General features: G+C 42.4%; 1 protein-coding gene across 1 annotated transcript in view; it reads right to left on the bottom strand.

Moving 5' to 3' along the window:
* Window positions 1-7,314: 7,314 nt before the first annotated feature.
* SEL1L2 (SEL1L2 adaptor subunit of ERAD E3 ligase) overlaps window positions 7,315-23,558 on the bottom strand; it is a 78,462-nt gene continuing 62,218 nt past the window's right edge. The window contains exons 13-19 of the mRNA XM_037812254.1: window positions 23,365-23,452; window positions 20,922-21,070; window positions 19,624-19,789; window positions 19,446-19,520; window positions 14,999-15,171; window positions 8,000-8,128; window positions 7,315-7,434 (exon numbers count right to left, since the gene is read on the bottom strand). Of these exons, the coding sequence (XP_037668182.1) occupies window positions 7,315-7,434; window positions 8,000-8,128; window positions 14,999-15,171; window positions 19,446-19,520; window positions 19,624-19,789; window positions 20,922-21,070; window positions 23,365-23,452 (900 nt within the window). The remainder of the gene's footprint in view (window positions 7,435-7,999; window positions 8,129-14,998; window positions 15,172-19,445; window positions 19,521-19,623; window positions 19,790-20,921; window positions 21,071-23,364; window positions 23,453-23,558) is intronic.

Here is a 23,558-nt window from a genome sequence, read left to right as displayed (position 1 = left end):
ACCCAAAGCAGAGAAAGAATTGAGTATTCTTCAACTTGTATGTGTGTGTGTGTATGTGTTTTGCTGGCTGAGGAAAAGAGGAAGGCATTTCTCCCTCCTTCCTGTGAACATCTGACACCTGGATTTCTACAATTTGGTAGATGGACAAAGAGAACCGTGAGTGGATCTGACTAGTCTGTCTAATCTTTATCTTCCAAGATAAGCAGCTCTGTGCCTGGGCTGCACTTTCCTTCTCCCATTTTTTGTACTGGAATTTATGTAATCCTTGGTAGATTTTTAAACAGTATATTCGTACTAGATTAAATATGGCTGCAAATTCTTTGCAACACCTCCCATCAAGAGGTGAAATCTATTGTTCAACCAATAGAAGGTGGCAGAGTGATGCTCTAGAACTTCCAAGGCTGTGTTTTAGGAAGGCTGCAGCTTTGGCCCAGGTCTCCATGAACACTCTGGGAGTCTTGAGCTGCCATGTAAGAAGTCCAACTACCCTGAGTGCGCCATGCCAAAGAGGTAACATGGAACATGTAGGCATTTTGGTCAACAGTCATGGCTGAGCACAGGCTTCCAGCCATCCCCGCCAAGGTGACAGGGATGTGAGTAAAGCTGTCTTGGATGCTAAAACAGCCCATCCTCCAATTGAACACCACCAGCAGACCTCTCTGTTGATGCCATGTGGAATGGGAGTGTCACCCAGCCAAACCCTTCCTGAATTCCTGATCCACAAAATCATGAGACATAGTAAAATGAATGTTGTTGTTGTTGTTTTAAATTTTATTTTGAAATAAATTCAAACTTACAGGAACAGTTGAAAAAACAATACAAACCCCATACACAGAACTCCAGCATACCCCCACCCCCTCCCCTAATAACCCGATCCACCAACTTTAACATCCTGTCACACCACCATTTCTTTCTTTCCCTCCCTCCCTCCCTATCTATCATCCATCATCTATTGCTCTGTCTTCTGAACATATGAGAGCAGGCTGCACACATCCTTGAACAAACAATGTAATTCACATACATATTTCCCATGAACAAGAACATTCTTTTATGCATTCCCATTAAGCGCAGTTAAGAAGTTCAAGAAATTCAACATTGATACAAAGCTTACATTCTATATTTCCTTTTTTTTTTTTCCTATGTCCCAACTGTGTCCCTTTGAGCCTCCTCTCCTCCATCCTCAGATCCCATCCAGGATCAGCCTTGGCATTTAAACATCTATTTAGACTGTCTTTTTTTTTTTCAATTGTGGAAACATATATACAACCTAAATCTTCCCATTCCAACCCCTCCCTAGCATTCCATTAGTGGGATTAATCACATTTAGAATGTTGCAATGCCATCACCTTCCCACCGTCCATTACTAGAAATTTCCCTTCACCCCAAACAGAAAGACTACACTCATTTCTTAACTCCCCATTGCCCCTTCCCCCACTTCTTGTAACCCATACTCTACTTTTCATCTCTATGGTCATATTCTCTGATACTTTCTTTGTGTATACCATGGGGCTTAAATTTAACCTCTTAAATCTATAACAATCTTGGTTTTATTTGATACCAACTTAACTTCAATAGGACACATAAACTATGTTCCTATACTCCTCCATTCCCCCACCTTTATGTAGTTCTTATCAAAAATTACATATTTTACATTGAGTCCAAAACCACTGATTTATCATTACAGTTTGTGTATTTTAGATCCTATGGGAGTAAATAGTGAAGTTACAAATCAAAAATACAGTAGTATTGGTATTTATATTTACCATGTGATCTTTACTGGAAATCTTTATTTCTTCATGTGGTTTCAGTCAATTGTTTAGTGTCCCCTCCTTTCAGCCTGCTCAATTCCCTTTAGCATTTCTTATAGGACTGATCTACTGGTGATGAAGTCCTTAGCATTTGATTATCTGGGAATGTTTTCATCTCCCCCTCATTTTTACCCTCCAGGTGTCTGTGAATTTTCTAAGTCTCTGATGGTTATTGATTTCTGTTTGTATTCCACTGTGGTCAGAGAATGTGCTTTGAATAAATTTAATTTTTTTTTTTAATTTATTGAGGCTTGTTTTATGTCCCAGCTTATGGTCTATTCTGGAGAAAGATCCATGATCATTAGAGAAAAATGTGTGTCCTGGTGATTTGGGATGTCAGGTTCTATATATGTCTGTTAAATTCCTCTATCTCTCTCTCTCCTTTCTTTGTTTCTCTGTCAGTAGGGCTTCCTTTAGTATCTGAAGTAGGGCAGGTCTTTTATTAGCAAAATATCTCAGCATTTGTTTGTGAAAAATTTAAGCTCTCCCTCAAATTTGAAGGAGAGCTTTGCTGGATAAAGTATTCTTGGTTGGAAATTTTTCTCTCTCAGAATTTTAAATATGTCATGCCACTGCCTTCTCGCCTCCATGGTGGCCACTGAGTAGTCACAACATAGTCTTATGTTGTTTCCTTCGTATGTGGTGAATTACTTTTCTCTTGCTGCTTTCAGAACTTGCTCCTTCTCTTCAGTATTTGAGAGTCTGATCAGAATATATCTTGGAGTGGGTTTATTTGGATTTATTCTATTTGGAGTTCACTGGGCATTTATGCTTTGTGTACTTATATTGTGTAGAAGGTTTGGGAAGTTTTCCCCAACAATTTCTTTGAATACTCTTTCTAGACCTTTACCCTTCTCTTCCCCTTCTGGGACACCAATGAGTCTTATATTTGGATGTTTTATTTTATCTATCATATCCCTGAGATCCATTTCGATTTTTTCTATTTTTTTCTCCATTCTTTCTTTTGTTCTTTCATTTTCCATTCTGTGGTCCTCAAGGACGCTGAGTCATTGTTCAGCTTCCTCTAATCATGTATTATGAGTATCCAGAGTTTTTTAAATTTGGCTGACAGTTTCTTTTATTTCCATAAGATCATCTATTTTTTAATTTACTCTTGCAATTTCTTCTTTATGCTCTTCTAGGGTCTTCTTTATGTCCTTTATAACCTGTGCCATGCACTCGTTGTTTGTCTTTAGTTCTTTGATTACTTGCGCCAAGTACTGTGTCTCTTCTGATCTTTCGATTTGAGTGTTTGGGCTTGAGTTCTCCATATCGTCTGGTTTTATCATATGTTTAAATTTTTCTGTTGTTTTTGGCCTCTTGGCATTTGCTTTACTTGATAGGGTTCTTTCAGGATATGAAAAATACCAGTCTCTAATTTGTCAGATCTACAGCTTGGTGGCGTACACTTTCTCTAACTAACCAGTAGATGGCATCCTCGAGTCACCTATTCCCCTCAAGTCAGTTCTCCCCAACTTTGTCTTTGTGGTGTGTGGGGATCTAATTCTTGTGGGGTTCAATTGGTGCACTAAGTTTGGGTGTGTTGTTGGTGCTGTCTGCCCTGAATGCAGGGTGTGTGTCTGTGTGGTTAGGGAGGCAAGGCAGCTTTAATAATCAAACCTCCCAGGTGCTCCCAGAGATTTAAGGCTGTTGCAAGAGTCTAAGCTTTCATTTCAGTCTTGCCACAGATTGTTTCTGCCGCTGACCCACAAGTTCTTCGTATTGGTGTAGGGTCCCTGGGATTTCCGAGCAGGTCCCCCTTCTCAGCCATGCTCTTCCAGGACCTCTGCTGAGGGAAGGCTGTGCCATGTCACAAGTATGCGCCGGCCCTCCAGGGAAGCCCTGGGCTGCCAGGCCATGCAGGGGAGCTCCCAGCCTGTCATTTCAGAATGCAGACTCCCGGTTTCACCAAATGCAGGGTCCCTGTGGATTTAGCAGACCTTGTCAGGCTGGTGCATTGCTGGAACTGGTGTTCTGGGTCACTGTCTGGCTTTTATCTAGTATTTTTCACGGAGGTGTTTTTTTGCCCTGTCTCACTTAGCCGCCATCTTACGTTCTCCCCAACAAAAAACTGCTTATTGTCTTCGTAGTATTTGTTTCCATATTTGTCTTCCCCAACTAATTTACCAACCCTGACATCATTTGCCCTGTAGAACACCTGGAGATAGCCGTGGAGACAACCGTGGCTGCTGATCTGCTGCAGCCCCCACCTCAGGACCTGCACTAATTCCCTGAATGTTGTTTTAAGTCACTAAGTTTTGGAGTAGTTTGTTAAGTAGCAAGAGAAACCAGAATAGTTACCAGGAAAAATACATTTTGGCATCAGATCAGGACTCAAATTCTAGCTTCACTATCAGTGATGTGATCTTTATTTAGCAAGTTGCTTAGCTTCTTGTGATGGTTAGGTTCATGTGTCTGTCAATTTGGCCAGGTGACAGTGCCCAGCTGTTTGGTCAAGCAAGCACTGGCCTCTCTGTTGCTGAGAGGACATTTGGTGGACTTAAATCATCAGTATATTGATTGCATGTGTGGCTGATTACATCTTCAGTCAACTAAGGGGTGTCTCTTCTGCAATGAGAAACATTTAATCTCATCAGTGGAAGACTTTTAAGGGGGAGGTGACAGCTTCAGCGGACAGAAGAGAGAACGTTCTTCTCTACTTCAGCCAGGCAGCCTTTCCTGGGGAATTCACTGAAGAGCTTCATCAGAATGCCAGCTCTCAGCCTGCCCTAAAGAATTTGGACTCGTGCATCCCCACAGTTGCCTGAGACACTTTTATAAAATCTCATTCTATTTACAGATATCTCCTGTTGGTTCTGTTTCCTTGGAGAACTCTAATATACTTCTCAGCCTCAGTTTCCTCATTTGTAAAGTAGAAGGAGTTATATCTATCTCCTGGCCTCATCATGAAGATGGAATGATAAATCCAATAGAAAACAGAGTCTGGCACCCAGAGTTCCTCTGTCCTCTTTTTGGCCTTATGGTGGCTGCCATTTGCCACTCCCAACTACACCCTCTTTTCTCTGGCTTTCTGGGATTCCCAGAGAGGGAAACATAGCAAGCAACAGTGCCTACCTCTGCTTCCCTAAGGACTTCATTATCCTCATTCTCTTCCCAGCCACTCCCTGCCATACCTGTTCCACCCCAATTCAAGACTTTGAGGAAAGACATAGAATTCCAAAGGCACACTCCTCATAAAATGACTGTGGACTCCTGCTCTGGAAAAAAATTATCTTCCTGATTTGACTTAAAAAAATGCATTGTCTTGAAAAGCCACTCCACTTTCATAAAGAATCGGGAAAGGAAATAAAGAGGAAAGAGGGAGTTACAAAAAAGACTTAGATAAAAAGCTGCCTTGCATTCCACAGGCCATCAGTGTCTATTCAAAAGCTACGAGATGCGGGGAAAGGAACAGGGGCAGAGTGGACAGGATTGCCGTAACCAGGAAATAAATGGCCTAAAGGCCAGAGGCTCCGTCTCCCTGGGTCAGTCACCATGAAGCTGCCCAGTACAGGCAGGGGCATTCGTCCTGCATGCTGTGGGGACTGCTCCGGTGGCTGCTCCCAAGATGAGGCCCAGGAATTGATGTTTTGATGATTCTAACTCCTAAACCACTCATGCTGTCAAATCCTGCTGTACTTCTCCCATTTACTTGGAACAGCTAGCTGAAATGGGAAATTTATGAGCCCAAGCTGCCCTCTCTCCTATATCTCAAGCCAAGTTCAACTATACACAACAAACCATAAAACAGTCTTCCTTGCTCCCCACCCCTGCAGCTGTTTTCACAAGCTTTCCCTCTCAGGAGCTAATTTTGCATCAAGTCTTTGAGCCAGGACTCTGCCCTCCACTGCCCCCCCCACCCCCTGCCCATCCATGCTCACCTTGCAGACCCCTGAGAGGGATAATTACAGGCCAGCCCTGTCCATTAGGCCCCAGCCTGGGGCTTGGGTCCCTGCTCCTCCCTTATATACGCGTATAAATTATGCTACATCCTTTGGAATTGGGAACCCCTATAAGTCAGTGGCCATGTCCAGAGAATTCTAAACTCTCGGGCCACAGATAGGTCTGGTTTAGTTTATGGCCAAAGAAATGATAGTGGCTAACACCTGTATAATATAAACGTGTTGTTCTTATAAAGTACTTTATCAGTTAGACTTATTAGAACCTCACAATTCTCCTGTAAGGGAGGTATTAATCCCAGTTTATGAAGGAAGAACTGAGGCTTGGAGAAGTTACATGACTTGCCCTAAGTCACAGAGCTACTAAGTAGCTACTTAAGCTGCTTAGCTGCACCTCAAAGCCAGGTAGTTTGGGTTCAAACCCAGTGTTCCCCACCATTTCACTCTACTTTGATTATGATTGACATTAGGGATAAGCTCTCTTCCTGTCCTTAGGTTGAATTTTTAAGTAGGCAAGCAGGATCCTTCCCCCCCCTCCCCCCCACCACCAAGCACCCAGCATTTGGGTGCAGAACTAACGGCAGGAAACGGAAGCCACACAGATCATGATCAGCTCAGCTGCCCCCACATTCCAACCGATTGCTGCGAGTTTTTAAAGAGTATTAAGATACCATTTATAAAGCTCATTCTAGGTGCCAGGCCCTCTGTGCTGGTCCCTTTACATATGTCACACCGTTTAATCCTCACACTGGCTCTCTAAGATAGATGTTATCGTTCCATTTTGCAGATTGAGAAACTGAGAGCCTAGGAGAGGATAAACAGCTAGAGAACTGTGGAGCTGGGATTCAAGTCTGGGCGTTGACTTAAGTCATGGCCACCTGTCCTCCAGTCCCAGGCTCCTGCCTTGACTGTCCTGGGGGTAGAGCAGAGAGAATCTGTGCCCTTCAGCCTCTGTCCTGTGAGACTGGTACCATCTCCCTGTATGAAGACACAGATGGGGCATTCTCAGGGTGAGGGGCAGGTGAGGTGGGACCAATGCCAGACAGACTCCAGCTGGTGTTCACCACACAACTCCTAAGGGAGCTGTGGCATAAGGCTCCTCAGTAACAAGCCTGAGTCAGCACCCCCTCCAGCCCACACAGCATCCACCAGGAACTGTGGCTCATTAGGGCTACGAAGCGGCTCACAGGCTCATTCCTACAGGATGAAGGATTATTGGTAATTTTCCTCTTTATCAGCTTCTGAGAGGCCTGTGTTCCTGCCTATGTTCCACCAGGAACCAAGAAACCCAGTTTTTCCTCTTGAAAGGGGAGAGGCTGTTACAACTAACAACATGAAAATAGGTGCTCACTTTCCATAGCTCTGGACTAGATGGCCAAGATGACAGGTTTGTGATGAATTCTGAGGTGATTTGTCCCTACTACCCCTGAGTGATCACCTCAACTTCTTTGAGGACAGGTCCCAGGCTTTGTCCATCTCCCATAACAGGCCTGAGTGGGGGAATTTTGACAGCAGACTCTTGATTTTGATGAAGAAATTCTTTATTTAGTGAAGAATACCTTGGCATAAGCTGATTCCCATAAGCAGGCTTTCCTATGAGCCAGAAGCTACACATGGCGATTTCTAAGCAAGAAGATCAGCAAGGCAACAATTAAGCCCATCAGAAATAAATCCCAGTATGGTCCAAGGGAGTTGTCCAATTTCATCCATTTCCATCTTATCGTAAACTGCCGGCAAGAGATACTCCATCAAAAGAAAACCCAAACCTCCCTTTCCATTCCATCTCCCTCCATCCCCTCTCTAAGAAAAACTACCCCCTCCCCGTATCCCTTTCTTCCTTGTTTGCCTGCTTCCAGTTCTCACAGGGGCTTAATTGGCACTTTTAAAGTAATCCAAAGATTCATAAAATCCAATTTCTACTTTTTTCAAACTATAGTTATTTGTGGTACTACTTGCCAACTGCCATCTGCTTGTCAGTCTCAGATTTTTGATGGCAAGAACTGTCTGGAACAAATATATATATAATACATGTCACTTTACTTAGGACCTTGAACATAGCTTGTGCTAAAAAACAATGTCTTCTGAATGAATTCATTGTTCGTACTACGAGGCATCAAGACATACTCAATATAACAAGCAGAATTGCTCAGCATTAAGTGTAAGGCTTTGAAGTCTACCTATCAAAGGAAAGCCAGTTCACAAAAGACACCCCTGGTGGACTTCTTCATTCTGTCCCTAAGAGTTGCCCATTGGAGCTTTCAAGGATTTGAGACCTATTTGAGACAAACTTACATTAAAAAACAGGATATCTCGGAGCAAATGCGTGGTTTCCAGTTTCATGAGGGCAAAGAACACAGGTATGTGAGCATCCGGACTTGTCTGAGCAGCCATGTCATATAATCTCCTGGCCAAGTGAATGTCCTGGAAATAGAAGAAGAGTCCAGAACACATCAGGTGCAGGTTCTTAGCAGTAAATCAACAGAAACTGTGGTTTGACTATCAGTTTATGTTGGCAGGCAGAATGGCCGCCCAAAGAGGTTCACACTCTAATCCCTAGAACCTGTGAATATGTAACATTAAGGGACCTCAAGAAAGGCCCCAGATCCTGAATTACCCAGGTAGATTCAATCTAATCTCACAAGCCCTCAAAGGCAGAGTTCTCTCTGGGCTGAGGATAGAAGAGAAGGTCTGAAAGATTTGGCAGGAGGGGAAGTCAGAGATTCCAAGTGTAGGAGGGGCTCGTCTGGAGGGGCCACATGGAAAGAATGAGAAAGAACGCGGACAGCCAGCAAGGAAACTGGAATTTCAGCCCTACCACCGCAGGAAACTGAATTCTAACAGCCCAAACAAGCTGGGAAGCAGATTCTCTCCAGAGCCTCCAGTAAAGCACACAGCCTTGATATTCACTATGAGAAAACCTAAACAGAGGACCCCATCAACTCCACCGGACTTCAGACCTACAGAAACTGTGAGATAAGAAATCTTTGTTGTTTTAAGCCACTTCATTTACAGTCATAGTTACATCAGGCATAGAAAACTAATACAATCTCCAAAGAAGCTTTCTTGAATATCCCTGGACCAGCTTTTAGGTATGAGTTCAGTTAAAGGGGCAGAAAAAGGCTAGACATAATAATAGTATAATTCCTTAAAACAAAAATATAGTCAGTAATTATTAAAATTCTTAATTTTCTTCATAGCACTTATACCTGAAGTTACAGAATTTGTTTGTCTGTCTTCTGGTTCTTGAAGACAAGGACTTGTGCTATCTCATTCACTCTAGAATTCCCAGTGCTTAATAAATGACTCATATATAGTAGATTTCAATGACTTAAAGAATGACTAAACTATTTGAGTTCTCAGGCTGGAATTTGATTTCTCAAATAACATACTATGATTTCATGGACTTTTTAAAAACTACGCCATGGCAGATAAAAAAACACATGTTTAATTTTCACCTACTGATTTCTCAAATAACATACTATGATTTCATGGACTTTTTAAAAACTATGCCATGGCAGATAAAAAAACACATGTTTAATTTTCACCTACTTAGAGTTTACTTTTGTTTGCCCAAACAGAGTAAGGAAAAAGCTAAGTAGGGTGTTTCTTTTAAAAGTTGCAGTACCCTGGGCCTGTCCCAGAATTTTATATTTTGCTTGGGGGACCACAGATTATTTTCAAAAGGGGAAGAAAAGGACAAGATATCTCGTCTTTTCTGCTCCATTACCCAGCGTTCAGCAGTTGTGAATGCTTGAGGTCTCCGCGTTACCCACTTCTTAGGTAGCATTCTATCTCAGCTGTGCTCTGCTTGTCGTTTCCTACATTTTCCCAAAGCTTGGGGGCCTGGCAAATTGATTTGTTAGAGTAAAAGGGATGCTCTTACTTCAAAGTCTTAAAATCCAGGAGATTATTCTGAACAAATCTTCCTGGCAACAGAGAAAACGGGTGTCATAAAAACTCTAATTTGTGTCTCTAATTCCAGCAATCTCAGTGGGTGTTCATTTGAAAGCACGTGCAGATGATAAGGGCTGCGTCACCCCTACACGTGGACTGCATATTGACTTCAACAGGAGGTTCAGGGCAAGGCTTTGTCAGAATCTCGGTTCATTCTTCTTTGAGGCAGGCAGGAGTTACTAATTTATTTCTAGACTAGAAAAGACTCCTCGTTCTTAGGTCCTATGTAGTAAAAAACTCCATCTTTGAAAAAAATTTCTTCTTGATAAAACAGCATTTTGAGGATGGTCAGGGGTCATTAAATGAAAAGCTCATTGCATACCTGATCCACTTACATTTGACTTTTCTGTGGTACCTTTGAATTTATTTTGCTTTAAATTCAGTGATTTAGGAGGTTATGTAAATTGATCTGCAGGCTCTTCTTAAATAATATGTTCTAAGTAAAATGTCAGGCATGCGAAGATACTGCCCTATGTCCAATTGTTCAAAATAGCTTCTTATAATTCAAAGGTACAGTGATTCTACAGCAATAAAGTAGCTGGTTTATGGAAATTGTTCAATGATACGATGCAGGAGTTTTCCAGCTCCAAGTCTGAGTGTCATCAAATTTCTTGCATTGTATATGTTTCCACAATAAAGTTTGCAAAATTTTCTGAGAGGGCCATTTTAATTACCTAACTTTAACTTGTCCTTCACGGAAGTAATTCTATTCTGGTGTTTAAAGCTCCAGCTTTAACACTCCATAGGTGGTCAGACCAGACAAACGAGAAATAAAAATGCTTTGTGCCATAATTAAATAAATGTTGACAGGTCTATTTATAATCTACTGAGTGGATGTGGTTTTGTTTTATCTGCAGGATCCAAAAATGTGTTATCCAGTAGGTCTCTCTCTCTCTCTCTCTCGCTCTCTCGCTCTCTCTATTTATATATATATACACAAAGCTCATCTCCAAAGGATAATTTTCCTCCACCTTTTGGTCTTCATTTAGGGTAGATTTCCTACTCATTATCTTTAAGTATACATGCTTTCTTTCATTTAAAAAAGTCTTCAAGTCTTTCTTAAGCTTCATGTTACAAAAACATTTTTGAACAGACCCTAACACCACTGATTGTCCCAGGTGAATTAATTTGTCCCTCTTTAATATGTTCATAGTACTTTACTTTTAATTGTCTTCAGGTGGGTGTGTGTATATGCGCATGCTTTTATGGCCTTTCCCTACAGCTATGGATATCTCTTGCACAGTAGACTATGAGCTCTTTGAAGGCTGTCTTGTTCTGATATCGGCAGAGCCAAGACTAGTGCTTCCTGATACAAAACAAGCACTCAGTAAATATCCAAATGAATAAATGAATGGATTGGATGAAAAGCAGGGCAAGGGACTATGGTAGTTTAGAAGCAGATGCTATCTGTTAAATTGGGGATCTGTTGAAGGGTTCATAGAGAAGAGATATTCTTTGAAAAATGGACTGGCCTTTCACAGGCAAAACTAAGGGGGAAGATCACTCCAGAAAAAGAGAGTGGTACCACCAAAGATCAGGTGGGGCCCCCATTCAAGGTCTTTGAGGGGAAAGGAGAGTAACCTAGAATATAACTAGAGGAGTAGTGGCATATCAAACCATTATTATCAAGGTAGGTTGCAGCCAGGTCAAGGAGGGTCTTGATTGCTGAGTTGAGAAGTCTGAACTTTATTAGGCAATAGAAAGTTAAGAAGATTCTGTCATTTGTTTGTTTAGTTATTTGTAAGTTTTTTTTGAAAGTGGGTGGAGTAATAGTACTAGAATCTTTATCAGGAATAACCTGGAGTGCTTTCTCAGATGGACCATGTATTAATTATGGGAATGCTAGCAGCTGTAACAAATTACCCCCCCAAATTGCAGTGGCTTAACACAATTGAAGTTTATTTCTCCCTCATTCACCATTCCAGTTTGGATATTCCTGATCAGTGGTGAATTCCTTCACGTGCGTCCAATTGAGGGACCCAAGCTCCTTCCACTGTCACCCTGTCATCTCCTAGAGCCCCTGTGTTTTCTGCATTCAGCAGTGGAAGGGAAAAGGGGTTACCCACTCCTTAGCTGCCTTAGTGGGAAATGATGCCTTCATCTTTACTTCCGTTCCATTGGTGAGAGCTGTTCACATGGAAGCAGTGTATTGAGAAATGGAGTCTCTGACGAGGTGGGCACATCCCAGCAAAAGGTCTTTGCTATAGACTGGGAATTACAAATGTTTGGTGGTCAGAGCCATCTCTACCACAAGACTTAAAGGGAGAACACCAGAACAGAAGATCCCTAAGAAGGTTCACAACAAGCCAGGTTGAGCAGAAACGCAGGCCTGACCCAGGGTGTGGACGGAAGGAATGGCCAGTCCAGGCTGGGCAGAAGGTTTTGTTCATGATTACATTTCTGTAGTGCTTCACAATCAAGTATAAACTGAGAAAGAGTTTCATAAGAACACGTGGGCTGAGCGTCAGCGTTTCTAAACCAGTTTAGGTCCTCTCCTAATTCTTGCCATGTATTTTGTGCTCCCTGAACGATGATATGGTCAGTCCTGGTCCAAGGTTTAAGTCAAGGAGCTCATCGGACTTAACCTGAAGTCAGATATAGGGGAGTGAGATGCTTCTCAGTGAAGCTATCAGGAGATATAGGGGAGTGAGCTGCTTCTCAGTGAAGCTACCAGGATAAATCGCCTATATCACCCTAGTACTGATTTCCTGTCCTAAAGATAGATAACAGCAACAATGACCCATATTTTTACATTGATTTGCCAAGTTGAGTTGCACCTCACTTCCTTCCCCAGAGGGCTTAAATACAGGGTTTGTAAAAACACGATTCTACACCACCTCTTTTGATTCTCAGAAACCTTGGTAATGATATTATATTCATCTTTCCCAGTGGTTTGCATGAGGATTAACTAATCAAGAGGATTGTGAAGTGCCTTGCTGAAGAAATGCTTAATTACTAGGTGACTTGGGTGCAGGGAAAGCCCTCAGCATCTCATCTCTTTGCTTTCATTCAACATCTTTGAACATGCTTGGGCTTTTAATTATCAGCATGTTCATTTTAGGAATTAGAAAAGGTGGCAAAACCTTGTTAATTTGACTCAGATAGCAATATTAGTAAACTTGGCCTCAGGATATGTGGTTATTTTTTTAGTTGCTAAACAAAAGAAATTAATAAGGACAAAGTACAATGGACCCTCATTAGCTAAATCTAAAATTCCCATATCCAGGTCTGAGGCTACTAGCAACCCTGTGGGGTTTTTTTTTTCTTTCTTTCTTTAAATGTAGAAACTTTCCATAGGGAAAAATATACCTGTGACTGAGAGAAACTGATCAAAATGAACTACCCATGATATAACACGATTTAACAGGAACCCTGGCAGAAAAGAACAGAGAAGTGATGAGAGAGGAACTTCAATTTTTTCTAAACGTATGTCTGCCAATGGTTCCTATTTGACTTTGCTCCTGGGAGAGAGATCACTGGTGACTCCAAGCAAAACCAATCATGGCCATCTGGGGGCCGTGGCCGGCCGTGTCCTCTCCTGCAATGTTGGCAATTTCTCCTGTGAAGAAGCGAAAGTAGCCCCCATCCTATTTTCCCACGAGGGGCTCAAGGCTACACGGCCTCACTTTGGTGGAGATGTGGTTGTCAGGGGGACCAAGTCCTTCTGGAATCACACGGCCGAGCTAACCCAAAGTTAACACATGGAGTGGGGTCTCTTTTATCTTTTATAGAGAAATGCTCCTCTTGTGCTATGTTTTGCATGGAGAATGGTGAATAAAAGCTTTAATCTTACTGAAGCCTTTGTTAACTGGGCAGTCACTCGAATTCCCTTCTGATCTAAAGAAGTCATGCCACCCCCGGTTGGACTACAAAGCCCTTTCCCCAACACTGATTCATTCCATTCCTAATGCCGGGGCAGGGCCGGTATCCTTAACTCTGTTTTATGGATGTAGACAACAGGTGGGGTATGCATGGCTAGGTGCTGTCCAGTGAATCATCCCATTTAGCTATTTGATCCATGCCCGACCCCATGAAATTTTACAAAGATGGGAAGCTCACACTTGCTAGGAATGGGGAAAAAAGCCTGGATTTGGATTTGACATTCTTTCCACTACTTAAGATAATAGGGCTGATGAAAAGCCAGCAGTCAAAAGGCAGGCAACAGGAGAGAACTGAAAGGCATGGGATAATCAGTACCGCTGGATAACGAGAACCTGAATAAGAAGCCCATGGCTTGGTGTTCACCAACAGCAACTCGTGTAGGAGGAAAGTCCCTACCAGTAATTCTCAATTACCAGCACAATTGAAAGAAAGAAAAGAGCATTTATAAAGCTAATAATCCTCCAGTGATCCCCAGCTCTCAAAATGCAGCCAAGAACATAAACACTGAAGAGAGATATATGGTTGAGCACCAAGATTGACTCAATGCAAGGCCCACTCTTTTCCCCTAAGACATGGGGTCAGACAGGCCCAGATTCAAATTTTGGCTCCACCCCTGATGAGCTCTGCAATCTCAGCCAAGTGAAAACCTCTCTGTACTGTGGTTTCCTGTTGCATCAATTGAGGACTTGCCTCATCTGGTAGTTGTGTGATTTATAAATTGTTGTATCAATGTATAGGACTTACCTCATCTGGTGGTTGTGTGATTTAAATGGCATAGTATGCATAAGGCACCCAACCCAGTGCTTGGCTATTATTATCGTTATTTATGTTTAATATGCATTTCTCACCATGTCAGTTCCCAGTGTCATCTTCTGCCTTAATGACACGTTCTGATGGATTTATGTTGTTAGCTTTCTTAATGAATATGCCTCCGCTCCTCAAGTCAAGGGTAATCAGTCTTCGGTGGGTTGGGTAAAAATACATTTCTGGGGGCCTTCCTAGAGTGCCCAGTGCTATATCATATACAGAGTGGGGGCTTAAGGAGACATTTCTGTTTTAACCCCTCTGTATCCAGATCTGACCTCATTCAACTTTCTCCTTGTTACCGAAAGTAACAGTGGAAATTTTAATTAAAAAATGGCCTGGAGGTGTAGAGAAGTGGTGGTGGGGCCCACTAGTATTAGAGGAAAGAGAGTGAAGTTATGAATCAAATTAGACAAGGCTAGACTCCTACTTGTTAATTCTGTACGTGGGCATAAATATGGATAATACCTACCCCATAGGCTTGATATTAGGGTGAGTAATATGTGCTGGGCTAAGTAATAATGTGTTGGCACATGGGAGGGACTCATCAAACCTTGCCTTTTCCTTCCATTCCCAACATCAGATGAAATCCGAAGCATGAGCAGATTTTCCCTTCCCACACAGCTGTCATTACCAGGTTTCGATTATTACCTTCGCCATACCTAAACCATGTTCATACATGTAGGCCAGATTGAACATGGCCTGTGCATCGTGGTATTTGTCAACTGCAATGCTGTAGTGCATGGCTGCTGTTTGATAGTCTTTCTTGGTCCCGTAGCCATAGTAATGATAATCTCCAATTTTTACTCTAGCAAATGCATTGCCTGATAGAAATAATATTAGAAAGAGAAGAATCATAACTCAAACAATTTGAGTATAGTTCCCAGTAACTTAACCCAATCTGACAATCTACAGTCCTTTGAAATTTATATATATATATAAATTTATATATATACACATATATATGGTTATATATATATATATATATATATATATATAAAACCATATACATGGTACACACACACACAAACCCTCAGAATCCCAGAATATCAGCATTAGATATATTTTATAGACTATAACACTCAAACTGTCTTCATTGTAGGATAACACCTGTGGTATGGTACAAATGTTCTCAAAGAGCAAAAAGTTATGAATTTTGCCTTTTTTTTGAAAGTTTTTTTGAAGGTGGATCAACTCTTGGGAAACTGTTTTCAGACTTTGCTCATCTTTTGTATTCGTCTGCATTACCAGTTTCTCCCTCTTTCCTGAACCAAGCCCATCAGTTATTCAAACGCTCTCTGGTATCATTCATGAACAAAACTAAACCTTGTCTTTATTCTGTGGTGTCTTCCTCTAGCTAGTGTGCCTCATTTCACACTCAAATTTTTCCAGAGGGCTTTCTACACTCTCTGTCTCCATGGCTTCACCTCCCATATACTCTTCAATGCACTTCAATCTGGCTTCTGTCTCCTCCCTCATGATGCTGCTATTTCCAAGCTGGTCCCTGACCTCCATGCTTCCAGAGGACAGCCACTTCTCTGCCCTCATCTCACTGGACCTCTAGCATCTCTAGAGTTGCTGGACCATCTCTCCTGCCCAAGCGCTTTCCTCTCTTGATAGTGATGGCACTGCATACTTTTGATTTGCCCCCTACCTTGTAGGCTGTTCTTTTCAGACTTCTTCCCTGACTCCTTCTCTACCCAACTTCTAAATATTGGAACATAAAGGACTTGTTCCTAGACTCCTTTTCCCCTGTCTTCTCTCCTTTCTTTTCCCCTCTCTTTTCTCTTTCCCCTCCCTTCCTCTCTCCCTCACTCTCCTCTATCTCAACTCTTTCTCTAGGTGGTCTTATGTGGTCCCATAGCTATCTTTGTATTAACTCTTTCTAAATTTATATCTCCAGTCTTGTCTCCCCCCAAGCCCCAGATCTTATAATTACCTTCCTGACTTCTCTCCTTGGATCTTGAACTTAAACTGTCCAATAGAAATCTTCTAATATCTTGCCATTCCCCCTCCCCAAATAAAACCAAACAAAATCATGTTTCATTCCTATCCAAGTAGTAGCATCATCACTGGTCAGGCTGTAAATATAGGGGCATCATTCCTACTTTTTCTTTCTCCTTCACCTCCATCACCCAATCCACCTGCAAATCCTGTTGGTTCTACCTCTAAAACATGTTTCTCGCAATCTCCACCACCATCCTAGTGCAAGCCATCAGTATCATCACCTAGAATGCTATAAGAGACCCCAAATGGTTCTTTTGCCTCCACTTTTCAATCCATTCTTCATACAACAAATAAAAGAAAATCATGTCATTTCCATGGGTAAAACCCTCCGATGACCTCACATTGCACTTGGAATAATATCCAGACTCCTTACCTCGCCTGCCTAATCTGCCTTCTGTCTCCCTGACGAACCTCGTTGCACAGCACTTTCTTGCTCAACACACCAAGCTCATTCGTGCCTCAGGTTCTCTGCATGAAGATTCCTAAAGTCCCTCTGTCTGGGATGTCCCACTCTTCACGTGGTGGCTTTTTCATCATTCAGGTCTCACTTCAAATGTCACTTCCCTCATATAGGCCTTTGCCTTCTCTAAGATACCGCCATCGGCCCCCACCCCAGTAATTATTTCATCACATTTTATCTCCTTCACAGCACATAAAATCACTTGGATGTTGTTTATCTTTTCACTGGTGTTTCTCTTTCCCCAATGAAGACAGGAACTCCATGAGGGCAAGAACTTTGAGGGAAGGTCTTAATCCCTAATATAGACCCAGAACCTAGAATGGTATTGGATAAATATTTATGGAATGAATGGGTAGATGTGACAGGAAACTATTTAGAAAAACACTTTCCCCAAATGTTAAGTAATTTAGAATATTACTCTTAAACATGAATATATTAAAGAGTACAAAGGATGTCATGTGACTTGTCAAGAGGTGAGACCTCAGTCCTGGGGTTCATGTTTCCAATCCACTAAGAGAATGTGGATTGAAAAGTTGAGGGAACACTCAACTAGATTATTCTTTTAGCTATGGTCAATCCTTCTATCAACGTATAAGCTTACTTGGAAAAAGAAGTACCCTGTCGAGTATGATTGGACATGTATCATTGGAAGCTAATTTTCTCCCCATTTGGTCAAGTGTAATGCCTGAAATCCTTCTAGATTTTTTTCCCTTGGGTACTGAAGTTCTTTTAATCTTCTAGAATCCCTTATGAAAATGTAGATACCGCTATGAGATATAATACCATGAGCCATCCTTAGCTTACATTGAGTAGAGCTAAAGTCATACAATTCTTAAGTTACCAAAGACATAAGTTATCAGGATTTGCTTCCCATGATGCTTCAAAATGTACAGGTAGCTGGGGGCAAGGCCTTATAGGAGTGGTGCCCAGCAGAGCGGCCTGAAGGGGCGGGAGGTCCACGGTGTCCTAAAGAGAAACTCACGCCATCTCCAATTTTGCCCAAAGCTGCTCTCCCTTGACCCCAACCTTCCTTCTGGGCCGTAACTAAAGGGGTAGATACTACTGTGAGTTTTCAAGCTTTACAAGCAGTAAGCAGGATCCCTGGTGTCTCTAAGAATGGAAGACGGTGAACAAGCTGGTTCTCTGTAAGATTCAACTCTGCCCTAATGAACGGGACTGAATGGGGGCATATGGCAATTCTGACAGGCTCTTGGGGGAATACTTGACAGTGGGAGGATGTCCACTTCAACTTCACAGTCACAGGGTGGGGACTGGGTCCTGATGGCTCAGCACCCTCCTCACTCACAGCAACTGGTAAAAGAAGCAGGAACAGTGACTAAATGGAAAGACTCATTATTAGATTTCCTAACCCCAGGTGAGCTGCTCGGGAGCCATATCTTCAGGGACACTCAAGGCTGACTTCTCTCAAGATGCATGATAATTTTTAGTGGCCTGACTTTTATATCAGAGAATCCTGTTTAATATTAATGTCACCTTGTTTTCAATGTCTCTTTTTCCCTTGTGTAATTGCCATACAATTTCCTGGCTTGGAATAAATGTGTGCTTGTTGCAATTGAGCTGATTTGCTGTAGTGGAGAGATTGGTTGTGTTGTTTCTCCAGTCTAAGTGGAGCCTTTATTGTATTTTAGAAAATACTGATTCCTTGGGGGGGTTGGAGGTGGAATTTTTTCTAAAAATCACATTGATGACTTTCTGCTGCTCTACCAGCTCAGCTGAATCTGAAAAGGTACCACTGTGACTTTTTCCTCTGCCTCATATTGGAGTCAGCTGAGAATCATTTTTTACCCTATTGACCTCCTGTGAAAAGGGATGCTTCGGCCTTAGCATGAGATGATTTTGAGAGACCTAATTGGAAATAAAATTGCTCTCTTGCTGCAAGAGTGTTCCTCATATATCCAAATGCCAGTAGTGACAGCTTTGCAGTATCTCTCTGCTTTTAACAATATAATTTTAGGGAAAGAAAGGGAAGCAGCATAGCAACCTAGCAGCAAAGCTTTTCTCACTGATGCTACCTCATGTTGCTCTCACATATAATTCCAATAAATGGGGCAAGGGAACTCCAAGAAAGGGGAGAGGATCTTGTCAATTATCCCTCTTTATTTTTTTTCCCTGATTCTAACATGCTAAAGGTTATAGTAAAGATGGGAACTTTGTGCTAATCACCCAATGTGATATTTCAAAAGAGAAATCGCATGAGTCTTAAATATACAAAGTAATTTGGCATATAAGCTCATTGAGATGTAAGTCAGGTCTCGGATTAGTTCAGCAAAGAACTCAGCAAATGAGTGAGTAGCCAGATAAGAAAACTGGTTTCTTAATTAAATTTTTATGTTTCAAACAACTGTTCTTACTGCCAGGGAGACAGGGCCATGGCAAAATTTCTATGGTTTGCTATGTCAGGGACCTTCTGAATAATGAGGAAATATAAATTACTGGAAATGACCTTGAGGCTAACCCAGCACTGACCCTAACATCCGTACAGTTTGAATTGCCACCTGCTTGATATTCTGCCCCTTTCTGCTACATGCCTAAGAATACAGTTGAAACCAGGCAGATGAATGATAGTGGGCAGGGACCAGGTATGCACTTATTTTTACATAGGTTCTATACCTTGAATGGCAGCTCGATTCCATAGAAGCAATGCCATTGGATACATCTTCTCTTTCTCAAGAATGTTAGCCTTTTCTAAGAAAAGGGAGATATGTCATTAGTAAGGCTTAACTTGCCCCCGTGGTAAAGTTATATATACACATACAGGGAAATTGCAGAAAATTTTAACTTATCTTACTAGATTCCAAAATGAATGCTGAATTGCTTTGAGCTACTTCATACCCCATTTCTGCAAGTAGTGCATACTGAACAAGAGAAGAATCTATATCACCATCCTTATAGGCAAAATACGCTGTCAGGAATTTCTCAGCCCAGTGGCCTAGTTCACAGACACCTTTATAAAGCTGTATATGGAGAAGAGAAATCAAGCAGACTAGTTAGACAATATAGTTCATCCCAGGCAAGTGAAAAATGAAATCAGTCTTCAGCTACTGCTGGCTGATTAGGCAGATTTCAGATCTAAAGCATGGCTTTTGCAAATTATTTAGACCGGGGAGTTAATACCTTTCATAGGCACAAAGACGACAAGTATATGTGTTTTTTCGTCTTGAGCTGAAACTTCCCCAGGCTTATTTTAACTTTGTGTAATAAACTTCCCTGGCTTGGGGGCTATGTGGCAGGACAAGAATGTATTGACTTCTCTTTAAAACAAAAGACCTTTCTGGGCTCTGCAAAGGCCAAGTTATAAGGCCACGGGTCATGTGGGAAGGAGAGAGGGAAGCGCTGACAGTGCCTGAGGGGCAGGTGACATAGCTGTGAGGGAGGTGTGCAGAGTTCTGCGGGGACAAACGTCAACCTAGCTGAATAGCCCTTATGTAATCAAAAGAGGTTAGCCATGCATAATTCATTAGGAAGCTGGCAAAGGAGCAAATCTAAAGATAGATTATTAGCTGGCAGCTTTGGAAATGAGTTTCAGAGGGGCCAGATTGCAACATGCAGGTATTTATATTGGTGTAGTGAAAGTGTTTAATAAATCAATGAAGGGCATTAAGGGCCTAAAAGCATTCTTTTGAAAAGTACATCACTGGCATAGGTTAAAAGAACTCACTTTCTCGATTGTCGGCCAAACCATCAGAAAACCCAAGGACCCTGCTTTCTGGGAAGAAGTGGGCTCTGTTTCTCAGCTAAATCAAGCCTTTCATTTCCCATGGAGCAACTCCCAACTCTGCTACAAGTGCCAAATTGCCCTGGTGATTTGATGGAAGGCCCAGACAGAGCTCCTGGAACTGAATTGGTGGGGTAAGCCCTGAACTTTATGAAAAGCCAAACGCAAGAGAGGAGAGAACATTTCTTTGCCTCCCTGCCCCAAATCTGAGTAGTGTCACCGTTTTTCCTCTCTGGCAAATATCAGTGTTCACACCATCAGCTAGAAGAAAAGAGGTACTATCTATAAAATAAAAGGCACCAACGATTTAAGGGCATATTCACCTCAACTGTGAGATCAATGAAAGGGCTTTACAACAGCCCGCTATTTACCTCCACGGCAGTTCTGCACGATCTCAACACTCCTGTCCCTGTCGCGTACATCTCGGCCAGATAATAAATTGCAAGGGGCTGCCCGCTCTGAGATGCCAAGTAAAAATATTTGAAGGCAAGTTTATAATCCTTCCATACTCCAGAGCCAGCTGAAAATTAAAATTATTTTGAGCCACCCCTTATACTTTTTTTACATTATAATCTACGGGTATAATGATCATAGTCATGCTTGCTATTTTAAATAGGATGAGAAAAAGCCAACCCAAAGCCAAGCTGCTCTTTTTTGGGGGAGAGTGGGAAGGGGTGTTGAGTTTGGTTATCACTAAGAAAACGGAAATTTATGTTCTTGACCCACTTGAGAAATTGAGGAAGCAGGACTGTTAGTCTCATAAAGATTGTCTCCTCCTATGGCATAACTGAAGCTAATGAGAAGCAGCCCAAGGGGTCATCTGAGGACCAGAAGCCTTTCCAGGACGTGCTTCTCCGTCTTTGTCATCCTTTTATGACAGCAGACCAGTGAGCTCCTCTCGGCCATAACTATGGAGTTTGGAGCAGGCAAAGCCCGGCTCCAGGAGACCCAGCTTGGGCCACTCTTGTGCTGGGGCTAGGGCAGAGCATGCTGGCTTGAGAATCGGCAGCTTCCTGGCAGCTGGAATTCTTGTCCCGGCTCTCCCATTATTCCTTTTGAATGTTGGGCACCTCTACCCACTTCATTTGCAAAATGGGGGGGGGAGGGCGTGGGGATCTCAGTAGATGTCATTAAACTCTCTTCTAGCTCTAATGTTGCCTGGTCTCTAGAGGCAGGGCCGTGCAGCAGTTTTGATCAAAGGCTCGGGGGGCAGATTGCTTGGATTTGAATCCCAGCTCCACAAACTGGTGTGGAGGTGTAATCTTGGCTTAGTTTGCTCATCCATAAACTGTGGGATACCCTATAGATGTGTTGAGTGGACTAAATAAGTAACACATGTAAAGACAATAAATATTTTAGCTATTACTGTTATTCTTACTTTAGAAGCTTGAGGAATGGGATAGATGTTGGGCCTGGGATTTGAAACGATCTAGAATAACGAATCCATCTTAGGCAGGCCCCAACCCCCAGGACAGTACAAAACAAGCCCTCCTACTGGGCCGTTATGGAAAATGCCAGCTGACCTCCTGGCCAGTTTTGGCCTTCTTGATGATGCCATCTGCTGCTGCCTGGGCTCAGTCTCTGACAGGGAGGACTTGAAGAGAATATTCAGCAATGCTCAGATCTCCTGACACTTGTCTTGGTCGCTCCCTCTCTCAGTCCTCAGAGAGGATTCCAAAGCTTCATGACTTCCCCAGTCTCAGGGGACAGCTTTGTGCCTCCTGGCTCACTGAGGAGAACCCCTCACCCTTGCCTTGTCTTTCCTCCCTTGCCTCCCCTCTTCCCCACATCCAATCCTCACCATCCTGTCCTCTCTCCCTCCAGTCTTTGAGAGTAAGAAATCTATCCTCCCTGTCAAGGACAGGGAGGGCTTCCACCAACCTAGGCCCATTCACATCCTGTTGCCACCCAACTTCATCAATTATCCCATCTCTCCCATGATTGATTAACCAACTACCATTGGTTGACTCTCTTTCTCTCTGCCAAAAATTATGCTCAGGTCTCCCACCATCTTAAAACCACTAATGGTTCCTGGTCACCCTCAAGCTTCCATTCCAGCTCTTTCCTTCCCTTTAAAGTACACTTCTTACAAGAATATTTTTTACTCGTCTGCTTCCTCACCTTCCACTCACACTCCAACCCACTGCCATCTGGCTTCTACCCCAGTTGACACCAACATCCTCCATACTGCCAAGTCCCATGGTCATAGGTCCTTCCTTACATCTTTGTTTTGTTTTGTTTTGTTTTATCCACGTTTCTCACTGCATTTCATATATGCTTTCATTAATGTACTCTTTCTTGAAAGTTCTACTCTTTTGGCTTCCTTAAAATCTCATTTTCCCCTATTCCTCTGACCAGCTTTTTCCGTCTTCTTGGAGACAGTTCCTCTTCCACCCATCCGTTCAATACCATGCTGATGTCCACTGGATTTCCGACATTGACCCAATCCTCCTTCCTCTCACACTCTCTCCTTCCCTCTGCAATATTCGCTACTCTCATACTTTTAACTAACACTATATGTTGATGCCTCCCAAATATTTTTCTCCAGGTACGACCTTTCTTCTGAGTTTCATACTTGCCTCTAGGTATGTGCATTTGGATATCATGAAGGCACCTCAAACAGTGAGCTTCCTGATTCTGTACCTCCCTTCCCCCTTTCTCAACTGGTCTCCTTCCTTTCAGTCTTCTCCAGAATCCTCCAAATTGCTGCCTCCATGTTCTATCTAAACCACTCACACCAACCCTTGGTCATAAAAGGAGCATTAATAATGTGTTTTTCATTCTAAGTAAAGCAGCCGTATTTGTCGCACTTACAGTAGTACATGAAGCCTAACTGAAACTGTGCATTGGGCCATCCTTTCTCTGCAGCTTTCTGGAAGTATTTAAGTGCTTCAGTGTAATTCTGCAAGATAATTACACTCTATTACTCAAAGGTATATGTATAACTCCATGGTAACAAGTGCCTTCCACGTTTTTTTCTTTGTGGAGTAGAGACAATGCCCTATGTG

This window comes from Choloepus didactylus, chromosome 19 (genome assembly GCF_015220235.1).
Source record: "Choloepus didactylus isolate mChoDid1 chromosome 19, mChoDid1.pri, whole genome shotgun sequence".
In the NCBI taxonomy this organism is placed as follows: Eukaryota; Metazoa; Chordata; class Mammalia; order Pilosa; family Megalonychidae; genus Choloepus; species Choloepus didactylus.
The sequence above is the reverse complement of the archived record's forward strand: the minus strand, read 5'-3'. Positions and strand labels throughout refer to the sequence as shown.